Raw genomic sequence first — 16,946 nt, 5'->3', positions numbered from 1 at the left:
TAACTGGCATGATATACGTCATACGCTATACGTCGTCATCTGTGTGGGTTTGAAGGAGTTTGAATAAAGGTGCTGGAAGAGCAGAGTATAATCAATGCAGGAGGAGAGAAATGTCCGCACACGCACTATTCCACTGCTGATTTCACTTCACTTAATACCAAGTTCATTAGCCTATTTAATTACGTCAAGTCTCTGGCAACATAATGTGAGGGGAAACATTGTTTAGAGAGCAACTTAATCCCTTATTAACCACGATAAACAACACACACAAGCAGCTGGGTTGAGTGGGCGATTGTAGTCGCACAGTTACCACAGAAGCTCAAACCCCAGCGCTGACGACGTTGTCAAGACTGGCCCCTGAGCAGGGACCTTGTGTACCTGACGCAAATGACTAGTGATTCATCATTAACTCAATTCCACCAGGCCGTTTCCCACTGTACACAACCACAGTCTTCTACCGTCTGCCTCGGAATACATGTATGTGTGTGTACTATAATCACACTGGGAGATACGAGTAACGACTCCAGCGTTGGCAGGCCCGCTGTAAATCAAATCAAATAAAATGTATTTGTAAGGCACGACAACACACGTTAATGTCCCCATGGGCCGGACACGTCTTCTTTAACACAAGTCAAGAAGAAACATCGCAATAAATCAAGAACAAAACAAGAAACACCATGAAATCCAAAATATATATTATAAATGCAACACTCCCAGACATACCCCACGCGAAGGTAAGGAAAAACTCACTAAAAACCGTAGCAATAGTAAAAAAGCACCACAGGCAATGTGGAGGGGAGAAACCTTAGGAAGGCCGTTCAAGGGGGATTCTTCTTAGATGTCTGTGATAGTAGTGTTGCTATAAAACAGGCGAAACAGTTGGTAAGTATGTACATATACGTGTAATGAGACACAAATAGTACTGTACTGTCCTGTACCTCCACATGAGGGTTTGATGGACGGAGGGCCGCAGGTGGAAGACGTGGTTGCTGACGGCCAGGTTGTGCTCCAGGCGGAACGGTTCCAACACCACCCCGTCTCGGACCGGGAACGTCAACCGCAGCTCCTCGTTGGGGTTGGCTGGGATAGGACAGAAAGTGAGGGTTTTATTTAACTGTGATTGCTATAGGGTTATGTGTTTTATAGTAAAAACACAGAGCAGAGAAGTGCCAGGAGCACAAGACCTCATATTGATTTCCCTGCCATTATGAAACGGCTGCAGCTCAGGACAAAAACAAAAACGTAATTATTTTGGCTGTGTTTGTTTGACATATTCGCATGCTTTCCACAATAGCAGATATACTGCATGCATGGCCTATTTCACTATGATGTTATGTAAAACGTATATTGCTTTCGCGTGAGAGGAGGGTAAATGCCACTGGTGCTCGTTGAAAACTAAAAGATCCCATTTGAGTTGTGCCATGAATTACACATATGCCGTTTGTCAATTTAAAAACAACATTTTGCAAGTCAAGAAAGTTGATTAACAAGCAAGTTAGCTAATGTTAGCTAATATTTTTTTTTATCCACTTTTTCTCCCATTTTCTATATTTTCTCCCATCCCAATTTCGTATCATCCAATTCAACCCTCCCCTGTCACGAACGCTGTTTCTTGCCTCCCACAAGCCGGCTGCAATGTGGACTAAGTCATACATAGCACAAGTCCCCTCCGGTACTTGAGGTAACAGCAGTCGCATCTTTTCACCTGCGCAGCTCGATCTCTCAGTGGCGAGGAGTAACGCGTGGGAGGCTCACGCTGCCCCCGACACTTCCTGATTCTACTGCGCAGGCGCACCAACCGACCTGTAGGAGTCGCTGTCCACAACGCCCGATCCCCACCCATCAGTTTCCCACCCCCTAATACGGCCAATGTGTATTAGTACGGACGACCAGCTAAACTGAAAGCAAATGTGGAGCGCTGGGCTCGAACAGGCAAGCCCAGCGTCTCCAGATTTCGTGGCGAGCGCCTTGCCCACTACGCCACGTAGCCGCCCTTAATGTTAGCTAATATTATCAATAGCTTATGATGCTATAATGTAATGTCAGCTAGCTGACAATTACACTTTTAACACTTTCAGTGCCAACGACGAGAAATCTCGTTAGTTCATGCCGACCGTTGAGTGCCAACGTTGAGAAATCTCGTCGTTTAATCGTTTTATTTTTTATTTATTAGCGATTTCCATTCATATTTCATCAATCTAGCCTCCCGTTACCACTGGGTCTATGTCTGAGCTCCATTGGGGAAATACCGCCCCCTATCGTCTCTCCTAGAGGTACTGCACCCCTTTGGATCGGATTGAATGAAAAGCATGGAGAAAAATAAATCCTGCTTCCTCATTTTACTTCTCAGACAAGTAACCCGAGCCTACTGCAGTCATTGCCGAGACGCAGAACAGCGGAGAATGTGTGTTTACAGTACCCAGCATTGGATCAATAAACGCGATCGATATTTGGAATGGCGATCAGGAATTGGAATAATCTTTTTGGAGAACATCTGATCTGAGGTAAGGAATCTATTTTACCAGTCTTGGGATAATCAGAACTTTTTTCACCTATATATCAACGTGGGCCCTATGTGTGTGTGTGTGCGTGTGTGCTGATCAGGAAATGGATAATCGATTTTTCAGCCCGCTTCTATAGCGTGCATAAGTACACATACTATCGATAATCTAGCATTTATTTGAAAACGATTCATAAATAGGCCGAAAAATGATTTTTTTGGGTGTATTCCAGTATATTCCACTAAAGGGCGATTATCACAGAATCTTCTGAAATGTTCTGGAACTTTCATAAAACAAGCGTTTTTCAAAATGGTATAAAACGGAAATGAACCGATTAAAAAACAATCCGCTTCGACAATGTTGACTGCAAACAAGTCATTGACAAGCGACGGTCGCATTAGACACACAGCCATAATTTAAGACATTTGCAAATATGAGAGCTCTATCATTGAAGTGGGTGGTGGCATTCAACAGGGTTCAGGCGCACCGCATGGCTGGCGCTCAAAGTGTTAATTGACAAACATCATATGTGTAATTCATGGCATTATTCGAATGGGATCAAAATAATGATTAGTCTCTTGCCGTTGACCGTTCATATTTTTTCTGAAATAAAAAGGTCCTACGTGGGTCCGGTGGAATGTTAAATGTTGACTGGACATGGACTCACTTGGAGGGGGAGGAATTGCTGTCATATTTGGCTTCATGTCTGGAGGGAACGGGGGCTTGACATCCTGGTTGGGCGACAGGTACGGAGGAATGCTGCTCCCTGGGGTCATGGGGGGCGTGGGGTTGCCGGGGACAGGAGAGTGGGGGTAATTAGCAGGCCTGGGGGGCTGCAGATAGAGGAAAGTGTAGTCAATAAAAAATCCACATAATACACTGCGTATATAATATACTTTACTAGTGAAAATAATTTGTATATACGTTTACAAAAAAACACACAAGAAGTAGAGATAACCCATGTACCCCATTGCCTTGACCATAGGAGTATCCACCACCGGAGAAGTTGGTATTCTGGCCATTGAATGCCTCTTGCTGTGAAATAAACAAACCAAATGAGTATTCCTTGAAGCTCTTGTATAACAGATGGGATATGCAGCGGAATACAACAGAAATAATCAAAGACAAAAGCGGTTGCCTAGTGTGAGCTGTCAAAGAGGAGTTGGCAGCGTACCTTGTAGTACTGGCCCATAGGCATGCCAGGTGGGTACTGGCCTTGGCCCTGCTGTCCTGGCATCCTCTGGCCGGGATAGTTAGGAGAGGACAGGGGCCTAGAGGCATTCGATGCAGGGTACTGGCCTTGCTGTGGTGGGAACTGACCATTAGGTCCGTACTGCTGACCACCATAGCTTGCCTGGAGGGGAAAAAATAATAATAATAATAAACTTTATTTGTATAGCACGTTTCATGCAAGAATTACAGCAGTGATGTAAACACAAAATAGGCATACAATGAGCATAAAATCGGCATAATTATAGACAGGCATAATAATATTATAATTGATATTAAAACCTCCTGGAAAAACTATAATATATATATTATAATATATATAAAGATTTTAATAGATTTCTGACATTAACAAAACGAACAAATGTGCAATCTCAAAGTTCCAAGACACATAACATACCCCCTAAATGCTTAAATAAACATCCCATCAAAGCGTTCTGCTCACCTCTCCCGGGTACGGCCTCTTCATCCCAGCCATAGGCATGCCCTGCCTGGGCCCACCGGGGTAGCCCTGCTGCTGGGGCATCCTCTGGCCGTGAGCCCCAAAAGGCCCCATGCCTGGCGCTCGTGTTTGGTTCATGCCCATGGGCGGCCCACTCATGTTGGGGTTGTTCATGGGACTCATGCCGGCGGGGTTCATAGGACCGGGGGGCCCACGTGGCTGGTTCATGAACTGGGTGCTGTAGGCCTGCGTGGGGCCCATCTGAAACGATGAACACATCTGAAAGGAAGACAGGAGGTTCAAGTCAGCTAAAGAAAAAAAAACAAGATTCTATTGGTTGAACAATAATTTACTCAGGTTTATGTGTTTTTTTTACACTTTGCAGTCATGTTTACTAAGTGGCTAGAGCTGGGAATGTGTGTTGGCAGGTGTAGTAATCTTCATACTGGTGTAGTGTATGTTCCTACTGGTGTAGTGTATGTTCCTACTGGTGTAGTAATCTTCATACTGGTGTAGTGTATGTCCATACTGGTATAGTGTATGTTCCTACTGGTGTAGTGTATGTTCCTACTGGTGTAGTGTATGTTCATACTGGTGTAGCGTCTGTTCATACTGGTGTAGTGTATGTTCCTACCTGTTCATACTGGTGTAGTGTATGTTCCTACCTGTTCATACTGGTGTAGTGTATGTTCCTACCTGTCCATACTGGTGTAGTGTATGTTCCTACCTGTTCATACTGGTGTAGTGTATGTTCCTACCTGTCCATACTGGTGTAGTGTATGTTCCTACCTGTTCATACTGGTGTAGTGTATGTTCCTACCTGTCCATACTGGTTCATGTCTTTGTTCTGTGTCTCCTGCTGCAGGGCGGCCACGGTGGCGGTTGCTGTGGCGGTTGCCGTGGCAGCAGCAGCAGCGACGGCAGCAGCGGCGGCAGCAGCAGCTGGTTGGGTGAAGTCGCCAGGGGCCCGCGTGTGAGGGGACATGCCCATACCTCCTGGGGGGGCGTTGGGGCCCTGGGAATAGCTACAAGCCACACAGAGACACAGTTATTGTAGAGAGACTCGGTCAGTGTTGAGCCACACAGTCAATGCACTCACTTTGCTTAGAGGTACAATCTGTGATGCTGTCAAACAGTGACCCCTAGGCAAAAGAGCCCCCGCTTGGTATTGCGCTTTGTTTACTTTATTTATTTTTTTGCCTTGCTCTGACGTGTGGGTTGGAGTTCAGTAACTTATTATACTGTGAATTTCTCCAGACCTCTCTTGGCAGAGCTTGAGGTGTAGCCATCAGAAGCAACCCCTCCCCTCTTCTCACTGAAATCCAACGCACACATCAGACAAAAGACGTAAATACCAAGAGGGGCTCTTTTGCTTAGAGGTCACTGTTTGATGACGTTACAGATTCTACCTTTAAGGAAAGTGGGCAGGTGTGTATTACGCCAGGGACACATTGTCAATGGATTATTTTCTCATTTCCCACATTGTTAGTGGAATGGGGGTGTGGCCTTCCACTTCAAACACAACATTTGTATAAACAGGCAATGATTTAACACATTGGCTGCCAGACCCGAGATTTCTTTTTTTTGATTTTTTTATTCATTATTCATCCACGGACCTCTGTATTACCATAGGAAATCATTCTGAAATCCCAAAAGTGCAATATCGGCCGCATCCTGCTAGGTGGCAGTATCGCCGACCCTTTGAAACCTTATTTCACACCGTGTGTTACATTTAAACCCCTCCGGGCGCAGAATTTAAACAGAGCCAAGTAAATCGCTTCATCCGACCATTTCGAAACGCATCTAGCACACTCGATCCATAAATTGTGCCAAATTATGTCTGGGACCAGATGGACATCAATACTGGAAATCGCGATCAGACAATTGGAATATTCTTTTTGGAATAACCCCGATCAAAGTAAGGACTATATGACATCAATTTCACCTTGATCCTACAATGTTTTCATATCGATCCGGCCGATCAATGTATGTAGTATTCAAAACGAATGCCGTTACTGGTGATCAAAGTATCAAAAAATGACCCCCCCCCCCCTTTCATGCATTCATGATGAAACATAGAACCTATTATATACCTTTGAATTGGAAATAGTAGCGTGTACAGGCGAGCAACGCCAACGCTATTAGCAGAATTCACATATTGCTCCATAACACAGTTACCAGGAATTAGCCATAATCACTCTGAAACTATACAATATTCACCACGGTATAACACGCAAACGTATACATGAAAACATTTAGGGATGCACCGAATGGGAAATTCTTGGCTGAAACCGATACCGAAAATAGAAAACAGTTGGCCGAAAACCGAAAGCCGAAAGGCCGAAAATAATTCATAGAATAGATTTTTTTACCAATGTTGTGGAACATTATGATTATGGAAAAATATATGATCATGGCAAAACTTAACTTAAATAATAAATAATCACTATTATGGGTCCATAAAACATTTATTCAGCACTTCTGAATGCATACAGTACATTAATTCCATCTTTTCTCTGGCTGCCGCAGCGGACATCTGTGCTCTACTGAGCGCACCTTTCTAGTCCCCAGCTGAATGTGCTCGCTTGACTCGGCACAGTAGACGCGCGACAGACAGACAGCGTCAATGTGAGAAACACAATCCCCCCCCCCCTCTCGCTCTGAATAATATGCATATTAGATCACTCAGTGATTAACCGCAACGGGCATATAGTAAATAAGGATAATAAGCATGTTAAAGACGCATATTGGACACGTTGCGCGCAGAGTTTACATAGAAACAGCGCGACTCCCGACAGCGCGACATCATCACAACAACACGCGAGGTTGTTAGGTTGTTTCTGTTTCGGTGATATATTTTCTGTGAAAAAACTCTTTCGGCCGAAAGCCGGAAGGCAATTTTTTGCCATTTTCGGCCGAAAACTTTCGGTGCCAAAATTTCGGTGCATCCCTAATTTTTTTTAAATATTTTTTCACATGTTGAACGATGGATAGTTGATGTCAAATGAGCCATAGTATTGTCTCCATAGCTATAATATAGAATATAGATATAGCCCTGCAAACACCGCAACGCACAGTGAAAATCCCTATACTTTACAGCGCTGGCCAACTACTGTAAGTACAAAGATGGGGAAACAGCGTGGCAGTCAAAGTGTTAATGACAGGCTTAAAAAAATATAGCTTTTTTTGTGCGAGCGGTAGGAATGGATTGAAACACTAAAAATACATCATGGGACATCTGCTCAGATTGGCCTCTTGCTCTTGCAAGAAGGGAGAAAAAGGCACGTGGAGATTTGTCTTGCTCTAGCTGCCCCCCCGTGCTGCTCACTCTTATCCGTGGGCAATGAATGAAACCTGCTTGCTTTTTGTCATTGAATAATGCTGCTCTCGAACTCAGGAGCTGGGTTTGGGAGTCAGCACCCTCAAGGACTGTGTCATATGGTTTTACACATCACTGGTTCTGTTTAAAAACCAAAAAATTAAAAAATGGTTACCCCCAAAATCATAGAGTTTTCAAACCCCAAGGCTCTTGTGTCCCAACGTTCTGAGGGCCTCTCACACACTGCGCACATACACATGCTTTCTCCCTCCTTCTGAGGGCCTCTCACACACTGCGCACATACGCATGCTTTCTCCCTCTTTCTGAGGGCCTCTCACACACTGCGCACATACACATGCTTTCTCCCTCCTTCTGAGGGCCTCTCACACACTGCGCACATACGCATGCTTTCTCCCTCTTTCTGAGGGCCTCTCACACACTGCGCACATACGCATGCTTTCTCCCTCCTTCTGAGGGCCTCTCACACTGCGCACATACGCATGCTTTCTCCCTCCTTCTGAGGGCCTCTCACACACTGCGCACATACGCATGCTTTCTCCCTCCTTCTGAGGGCCTCTCACACTGCGCACATACGCATGCTTTCTCCCTCCTTCTGAGGGCCTCTCACACACTGCGCACATACGCATGCTTTCTCCCTCCTTCTGGCATCTCTGTTGCTGCGCCATTTTAGTCAGAAGGGGTCCGTCCCAGCATACTATTTAAATGACAGGTGTCCCCAATGACTTCCTTTATCAAAAGGCCTTAGAAATTAGTATTCCAGAGCTGTATTTAGAAAAAAAATCCTTTCAGGGGAGCATGCCCCCTGGACCCCCTGTAGTTTTACGTCTGTCCCCATCCCCACAGCACACTCTTCCCCCGGGACCCCTAGTGGCAGAATCCAGCCATGGTTCCACCCTTGGAGACTTGAACAGCGTTGGAACAAGAGAGTGCGGTGCTGCGGCCTTTACCCCACTCACCTTCCACTGTATCCCCCAGGACCTCCAGGGTACCCAGGTCTGCCATACATGCCCTGCTGCATGTACTGCTGGTTGGAGCCTCCTTTGGCCGGGAACTGCTGCTGCTGACTGTTGAACTGTGGCGAGTTGAGCCCTGCCCCCGGCATCCCCGACGCCATCGGATTACCCCCCGGATTCATTGGGTTGTTGCTATTAGCCATGGCGTTACCCAGCACCTGGACACGATGAAGCAGACAATATACGAGGATTATTACGGTACTTTCATTCTGTACATTGTTTCAACAAAGTGAACATGCTTTTACTTTAAACAATTAGGCATCTAACTTGCTGCTAATATGTCTAAATGTCTGACCTGGACGTGTTTTCAGAGTGTTTGTGTGTGTGCCGTTACTGCATAGCCCACCTGACTCTGCGATGTATTGGTCACACCCCACACTGTCGTAACCACAGACAATGAACCGGGGGGCTGGCTGGTGGTCTGCTGCCAGGGGACTGAGTCGTAGGGGAAGGACCCATCACTGTGAAGCAAAGTCAAACGCAAACATGAATCTGGGCCGTCATTCAGGGCTTCGTTCGGTCACGAGAGTTAGGGAATTATCCGACAGGTTTCTTGTCCGTCCAAAAGTGTTAATATTTTGGGAATACTTCTTGCCAACAGGTTAAAGGCAGTTTGAAACGTTTGGCTTTTGATTGCAAAACATATTTGCTGGCCAGCACAACGGTTGATGAGTGTACAGTACTTTGAACTGGGCCAAAAAGAAACATTTAAAATCACCTTTTTTGATGTGATGAAATATGACCTGTTGAAAACGTTTGGCTACGACGGGCAGGGGGGTACAAGAAATGTTTGGCATCCGGATTCAAAACAAATCTCAGGGTAAAATATGAGAAACTGTGAAATGTAATAAACAAGCCAAACCCACACGGTGGAGAGGTGGGGCAGCGAGGCGGAGAGGGAGGACGTGCTGACTTTGGAGCGCTGTTTGTTTTCTCTCAGAGGTGAGCCGTTGGAACGGACGTCATGTTCAATATTCCCTCATGAAGGCTTCAACATATCCCAAGATCCTCAGGGTGAGCAGACTGCTGCCAGCCAATCCCAAGACTTTCAGAGGGCGAGAGAGGGCCTCCAGAACGAGCACGGAATGTTCTCCAAGACATGACTTCACAGATCGCTCCCTGTGTGTGTGTGTGTGTGTGTGAGTGTGTGTGTGTGTGTGTGTGTGTGTGTGTGTGTGTGTGTGTGTGTGTGTGTGTGTGTGTGTGTGTGTGTGTGTGTGTGTGTGTGTGTGTGTGTGTGTGTGTGTGTGTGTGTGTGTGTGTGTGTGTGTGTGTGTGTGTGTGTGCATGTTTTTGTCCCTCTCTACCCCAAACCACCGTTGCTCCTCTCCAGAGTTATTTTGGCTAACGTTCAAGGTACCGGTATGTAGGAAAACATATTTTTACAGGGACTGCATATAGTGCTCATCGCAGACAGTAGGGATAAAAATGTGATCTTTAGGTCATGGTTTCCCTTTTTCTGACATCAAGGACCCCCAGATAGAGACACATGATGCCACGGACCCCCATCTGAGGGCACTGTTGTTGATACAGAACTGACTCCAGGTCAGGAGATAACAGTGGAATGAAACCTACTATCAAAACAATCGTTTCCAGGCGCCCGAGTGGCGCACCGCATACAGCACTACGGTGCAACACGGCCGACCCGGGTTTGACTCCCGGACCCGGTGATCTTTTGCCGATGTCTTCCGCGGTCTATCTCCCATTCCTCCTCTCTCTCTACCGGACTGCCCGGTAGCAAAAATCAATAAAAACCTACAAAAACATAACTTGTCCGAAAGGACAAGTAACATTTAAAAACAATCGTTTTCCTCTCTCATACGTCTTGAATCGTACTGAATTAAATTGTAGGAGATATATATATATTCTTTTAAGATTTTTTCCTCTACTTACAACCAAGATCGGCGCTTAAGGCACATGGGGTTCCGTGGGCCCAAACACTACATCCACACCCTTTTGTTAAGCTTATTAGAGACAGAACAACCTCAAGAGGGGTTGTCTCAGATGTGTATACACTATTTTTTTTTTTTTTTTATTGATCTTTTTCCCCCTCCATTTTTCCTCCGATTTTCTCCCATCCCAATGTTAGTCGTATGCCAATTCCCAGTCCCTTCCTGGTCGCTGCGCACTTACCCCCCACAGTCAGATCATCTGGGAGAGTGGAGGCTATCACGTGCTTCCTCCGACACACGTCCAGCCAATCACCGCTTCTTTTCACCTGGCAGCGCGGATTCTCATCGAGAGGGCGTAGCGTGTGGGAGGATCACACTATCCCCCTCAAGTCCTATCCGCGCTTAGCAGGCGCCCCGACCGAACTGTAGGAGTCGCTGTTTACAACGACCCGGACCCACCCCGCCAGCTTCTCCCACCCTCTAATACAGCCAATTGTATTAGTGTGAACGGCCAGCCAAGCTGGTGACAACCCCGGAGCTGTGAGCTGGATTCGAACAGGCGAATCCAGCTCACAGCTCCGGGGTTGGTGACGAACGCAATCTCCGCTCGGCCACCTAACCGCCTTTTGTGTATACACTCTTAATCAAAACCACATAAAAACGTATCATTGGATACAATCTGGCGAGGGGACATCCCAGAATTAGACTTGGAGTTGAATTGGGATGACATTTGGACTAATGTTACATTAGCTTCCCGCAACCCTAATCACCAGCAAATACATTTTAATTATATTCATAGGACGTATCTCACAGCTAGGAAGCTGTGTGCTATGGGGCTGGTGGCCGACTCTCTGTGCACTTTGTGCGCTCTGGGGACCACTGGCACTTATGTGCACATGTTTTGGGATTGCCCACCAGTAGCTTGTTTTTGGAAATCCATAACAACTAAACTTTCAAACATAATGTAACCTGACAATCCCATTGACGGCAGCGACACTACTCCTAATAAAATAATATATCACTACTACCGGCATCCATGCAACAAACGGCATAGAGTCGGCAAACAGACGGCGTGGCGCTGACCTGTGTGTGAGGCCGGGCTTCATGCTGTTCATGTTGGGCTGCATGGGAACTTTTCCCGGTGGTTCGTTCTGCCGGTTCTTCTGATGGCGTAGCAGGAGGAGGCGACCCAACTCCTCGCACCACGACGATAGAAGGGCTGCAAGGAGAACACACACATACACACACACACACAGAGATTCACACACACCGTTAATCTCTCCATACACACACAAGCACACACACACACACACTGTACACAGAATCCCATTGGTTCAATATAGATCATCTCTTCCATCAAGATGTGATCTGCTGTTGAAGGAACGAGCAAGCAACGTCATTTAGACATTAGAATTACGCCGACATGAGCAGGTTCGGTGTTTAAATGGATGCATATGATGCAATATACGCCTCGTTCCCCAACTTCATTCATCCTGTTTGCCAGTTCACTCAAATCAAATGGTTATTTTCATGTTCCTGTTTCAGCCCTAAATCGTTGCCATCTTTGATCGTGTCATGTTACTGTAAGATGACTCAACGGTGATAAACTGAGCATTCAGACTGCAGATATTCCTACAGCCTCCAGGGGGCAGCCTAACCCAGCAAAACATTGGCTGTAATGCCGACTCCCGGTATGAATTTCCCCCATATAATAGATCACAGTCTTTATCTGCAGTGTAATGTAAACTGATCTATCCAACATACAAATTACTTTCTAGTCATCCTGCCAGAGAGAGGGGGGGGGGAGGGATGGTAGAAGGTAGAGTGTGAAATAGACAGACGGAGAGAGAGAGGTAGAATGTGCAAGGAAGTAGGCCTCAAGTCGTCATGGCGATATCCGTTTCTCGGTTACAGTCAGAGGAGGGATGTCTCTCGTCTCTTCCTTCCTATGGCCCTTTGTCTCCTCTACTCTCCTCCTCCCCTCCCTTCTCCTCCTCTCTATCCCATATCCTCTCTCCTCCTCCTCCTCCTCCTCCTCCTCCTCCTCACCACCTCTCTCATTTCCTCTCCTCTCTGCGTATTGATTCTTCAGTAATGACTAATCAGGCTGCCCTGCATGCTCAGACTGTCTCAGCGTAGTCACCTAGCCGAGACCGGGAGGAGGAGGACAGACGTTCTCCAAAAGACAAGATAACAGAATGCTTCTCCTTCACACCCTGCCTCAGACTAGTAACACGTGCATCTCATAGCGTGGCTCACTAGATTTAGAGCTTTGATAACGTCGGCGGAGAAAACACTGTGTCTGGTCTAGTCGTCCATTTCTCGACATCTGGCCTGATGGTGTGATATCAAGAGACTGTCTTGACACCGTTTTATGATATACAGGTACCAGGAGGACCAATACATTCCTGTCCAAAACGCCTTCCTTACCGAAGAGTAATACAAAATAAATGGGTGTCGATGGGTGAACAAATTCATTCTTCTCAATTCCACTGATCGTCGGACTACAGACTAAAGCTGTCAAATGTATGATGGAGCGCTGATCGATCTCTGAGCCGATGGGCAGGCAGTCATAAAGAGAAGAGTGAGAGGAGAGGAGGGGAGAGAGAGAATGGGAGTGAAGCAGAGGAGAATGAAGGAGAGAAGAGGAGAGGAGAAGAAGAAGACAAAAGATGAGGTGAGAGGAGGGAAGAGAAGAGGTGACAGTAAAGGCTCCTGTAGAGGGTGGAGAGCATAGGTGGAGAGAGCCCAGCCTCCTAGTTAAAGAGGAATTATTCCACCCTGCCATTACAGAGAGCTTATCTCCACACTAAATCACCACCTCCTCGGTGAGGGCCCGTCTCCCTCGCTGGCAACCCACCATTTAGGCCTAAACAACACCAGCTCAGAGCGGAGAGGCAGGCAGGGGGAGAGACTGATTAGACCACTGTGGCTCTCGCAGCCGTTTTAGTTGCGTGGCAGGGGTGGCGGCTTGTAATGAATACACCGTGAAACAGGACGCAAGAAACACATGACCCAAAAGACATTGATACGACTATCATCATGTCGCCAATTAATATGAATTAATATGCCAGTGTTAACGTCGTACAAAAATGTTACCACGACAACAGCCAGAGCCTCCGTAGATCAGTCTGACATTGTTAACGCGTTACAGTTAAGTCAACTATCTCTATAATGAATGAGAGAAAGCGCTCTCCCCACCCACTGGCACACTCTACTACCAAGCAGGCGCGGCGGCAGCGCCCGCCCTACCGTAAGCTGATTTAGTAGAGACCTCCTCTAAAGCTTCTCTGGCCGGCTCCTTTTTTTAGAAGCTGGGGCTTTTAATTGCGTAATACGGCGCAACCATATGGCCACGGGTCCTTATCCCAACAGCGCAACAGGATACACTTATAGCTGTCCGGCTGCTTGTTGGGAGACTGCTTCTCGCCTCGCCGACCTGGGGTCGCTCAGCGAGGGCCCGAGCAACAAGCCGCCAGGCCCATTAACTAATGACGGAGTGCGAGTACGAGTCCTCTCTCGCGGGCGCAAAAACCCCAGCGAGCTAATTACCACGGAGTCATCCGAGGCTTCTCCTCTCTCCCCACCGACCCGGTGTCGTTTGTCCGTGGAAGCGGGGCCCAAAAAGGAGCTGGTGATGATGCGAGTGTTTTCAGAGACACTCACGTCACAGTCTTTATACCCGGGTGGTGCATCCTAGGGGTGGGAATCATCACCAGAGGCCCCACGGCATTATTATCACAACACTAGAGTCACGATATTGTGACGTATTACCTTTTTTCAACTGCAAATGATGTCCCCAATGGAAAACCTTGTTAACATCTGCAATAAAACTATATATATATATATATATATATATATATATATATATATATATATATATATATATATATATATATATATATATATATATATATATATATATATATCATCTGTTTTGATCTAATAAGATAATGTTTTCAGTCTGTCTCACCTCATTCCATTCATTTCTATTGCAGTAAAATGGGATAATTACCGCAGAGTCATCCGAGGCTTCTGTTCCCCCACCGACGGTGTCATTCGTCAGTGGGAGCGGGGGGGGCCAGAAGGAGCTAGCTAAACTCTTTCCAGGGGAGGAGTGGTAACGCTGAGGCGCACAAATGCTACACGAATGGTCCGTTACACGATCCCGGGTCTTGCTCTTTGCCACATTAAATATTAAGTCCTACAGCTGCCGTGTATACATGCCGTGCATACATATGTATACATGTGCGTGTTGTGTGTGTGTGTGTGTTGTGTGAGTGCACAGAAGAAGAAATTAAAGTTATCCCCCCCGTCGTATGAGAACATACTACTATTCCTAAGCAGCCCAAACAACAACAACAATAACAACAACAACAACAACAACAACGATGACGACGACGACAACAAAACATTGGTCATTGGTGATTGGCTAAGCACCCGATTCTTAATAGCGAAAAGACCACAATGCAACAGAGAGCTTAAGCCTTCAGTACACGTTGATGTTTTCACCGTACAGCCCACACGACTCACACAGAGCCCTGATAGAGACACGTTATACTGTGCATGCAACTCCAAAATCTGGCAGGAACACAAGACAGAGAGAGAGAGAGAGAGAGAGAGAGAGAGAGAAATACTACATAAAAACAGAAGACTTTCTCTGAACATGATGAACACTGCAACACTACACATAAACAGCCTACTGGGACAATGTGTGAGATGACAAAAAAAAATAAGCAATTTCAATAAAATCATAAGGCGAGGTCTATAAAACACTGGCAGGTAGCTATACGCTGTGTGGGCAGAAAAATATTATGCAAATACAAACGGGATATAAAATCCTGTGAAATAAAAAGTCATGCTTCTGCAGAAGTGTAATGGAAACCATTTAGCAGCCAATGATATCCTCCATCTCCATCCTGCCCCCCCCCCCCCCCCCCCCCCCAACCACCACCACCCCCCCCCCCCCCTCTCTGCTCAACCAACTTCTGCCCGGTGAAGAGCATAACAAATGGGCTTTTAGTCTCGATGGCTCGGGGGGCAGAGCCAATCAAACACGCCAAGGAGGAAGCCAGCACTGTGTCAAAAAAATCACATTGAACCGAAACTGGGGCTGTAACAAACAAGCCCCACGTCTCCGACTTCCGAAGATGAAAAATGCTCTCAGACTCAAAGCGACTTGAGGTTTTAATCAATCAAATTTTATTTATTTATTTATTTTTCTATTAAAGTGAATGTTTTATTCCATCGACTTTCAACGTGCCTCTCTCAATGGTGTCGTTTGCCGATTGGGTTTAGTTGATATAACACACAGTACACAGGTTCCTCCCCACAGCGCCGCGTTTGATTTGAATTCCAGCTGTGACCTCGGGCAGTGCACCAGGAGCCAGGAGCAGCAAGGGAGAGTGGATGGATGGAGGGATGGATGGATGGAGGGATGCTGGGTGGAGGACAGGTGGAGATGGAAGGGAGGAATGGGGGGGGGGGGCTGGATGTGTGTGTAGGTCACAAGCCGAGAGATGCTGCAGCCCAAAAGGGAGAGGGTTAAAGCTCTACCTGAGTCACTCTGACATCTCCTGCAGGTGTTGGTCTCTGTGGGGTTCAAATTACACGTCATGTTTAACTGGGCAGAGGGTTATCAGAGGCAGCTGAACACAGCACAACACAACCTGCAACACGGCTACAGCGCCGCTACTGTGGCACATCCCTTGGCCATAAAAAAAGAAGAAAAAAAAATCATATGGAAATATATGATATATATTATGGAAAACACATTGGCTGTCGACGTCGTAGACCTAATGTACTGTGGGGATGGATCTATTCAGAACGTAGCCTTCCTGCTCAGAATGCGCTCGTCTGTCTGACAATGTTATGAATGAGACACTCATCATCATACCCGGGTGGGAATCACCAGAGGCCCCATGACACAATATTATCACAACACTAGCTACCGTATTGTGATGTATTACCTTTTTTCAACTGCAAATTATGTCCCCAACGGAAAACCTTGTTAACATCTCCAATAAAACGATATACTGTATATATATATATATCATCTGTTTTGATCTAATAAGATAATGTTTTCAGTCTGTCTCACCTCATTCCATACATTTCTATTGCAGTAAAATGGGACTGTCAAGCGAAAAGAAATTAAATACAATATCGATACTTGGCGTCACTGTACTGATATAATATCGGCATGCAGAATATCGCGATGTATTGCTGTATCGATTCCCCCCCCCCCCCCCACCCCTAGTGCATTCTGTTAAATAACAAGTCTGAATTGGTTACACAACACCCCCCCCCCCCCGATACATATGAGATGGCAGAGAGGTCATGGATTCATTATTATTACAGTATAAGTATATGTATAAGATGTATTCTGATTCTGATTATAGAACATGACAGGTCAGGTTGTAGTTGATTCTGTCTCAGATGCTCTGTGAAGGTAAGGTGTCCCGGTCAAAACAAAACAAAAACCAACAACAACAAAAGAAACCTGGGGTCATGACATTCCACATCAGTAGCTGG

At 46.1% G+C, this 16,946-nt stretch overlaps 1 protein-coding gene across 1 annotated transcript in view; it reads right to left on the bottom strand.

The window, feature by feature from the left end:
• The window catches only part of LOC311233973 (zinc finger MIZ domain-containing protein 1-like), a 297,273-nt gene that overhangs the window by 11,286 nt on the left and 269,041 nt on the right, over nucleotides 1-16,946 (bottom strand). The window contains exons 6-14 of the mRNA XM_084321040.1: nucleotides 11,499-11,634; nucleotides 8,870-8,984; nucleotides 8,467-8,681; nucleotides 4,991-5,195; nucleotides 4,174-4,449; nucleotides 3,676-3,855; nucleotides 3,468-3,536; nucleotides 3,169-3,334; nucleotides 939-1,080 (exon numbers count right to left, since the gene is read on the bottom strand). Of these exons, the coding sequence (XP_084177166.1) occupies nucleotides 939-1,080; nucleotides 3,169-3,334; nucleotides 3,468-3,536; nucleotides 3,676-3,855; nucleotides 4,174-4,449; nucleotides 4,991-5,195; nucleotides 8,467-8,681; nucleotides 8,870-8,984; nucleotides 11,499-11,634 (1,504 nt within the window). The remainder of the gene's footprint in view (nucleotides 1-938; nucleotides 1,081-3,168; nucleotides 3,335-3,467; nucleotides 3,537-3,675; nucleotides 3,856-4,173; nucleotides 4,450-4,990; nucleotides 5,196-8,466; nucleotides 8,682-8,869; nucleotides 8,985-11,498; nucleotides 11,635-16,946) is intronic.

Source organism: Notolepis coatsorum (assembly GCF_963971535.1).
Source record: "Notolepis coatsorum genome assembly, chromosome: 9".
NCBI classification, from domain to species: domain Eukaryota; kingdom Metazoa; phylum Chordata; class Actinopteri; order Aulopiformes; family Paralepididae; genus Notolepis; species Notolepis coatsorum.
The sequence above is the reverse complement of the archived record's forward strand: the minus strand, read 5'-3'. Positions and strand labels throughout refer to the sequence as shown.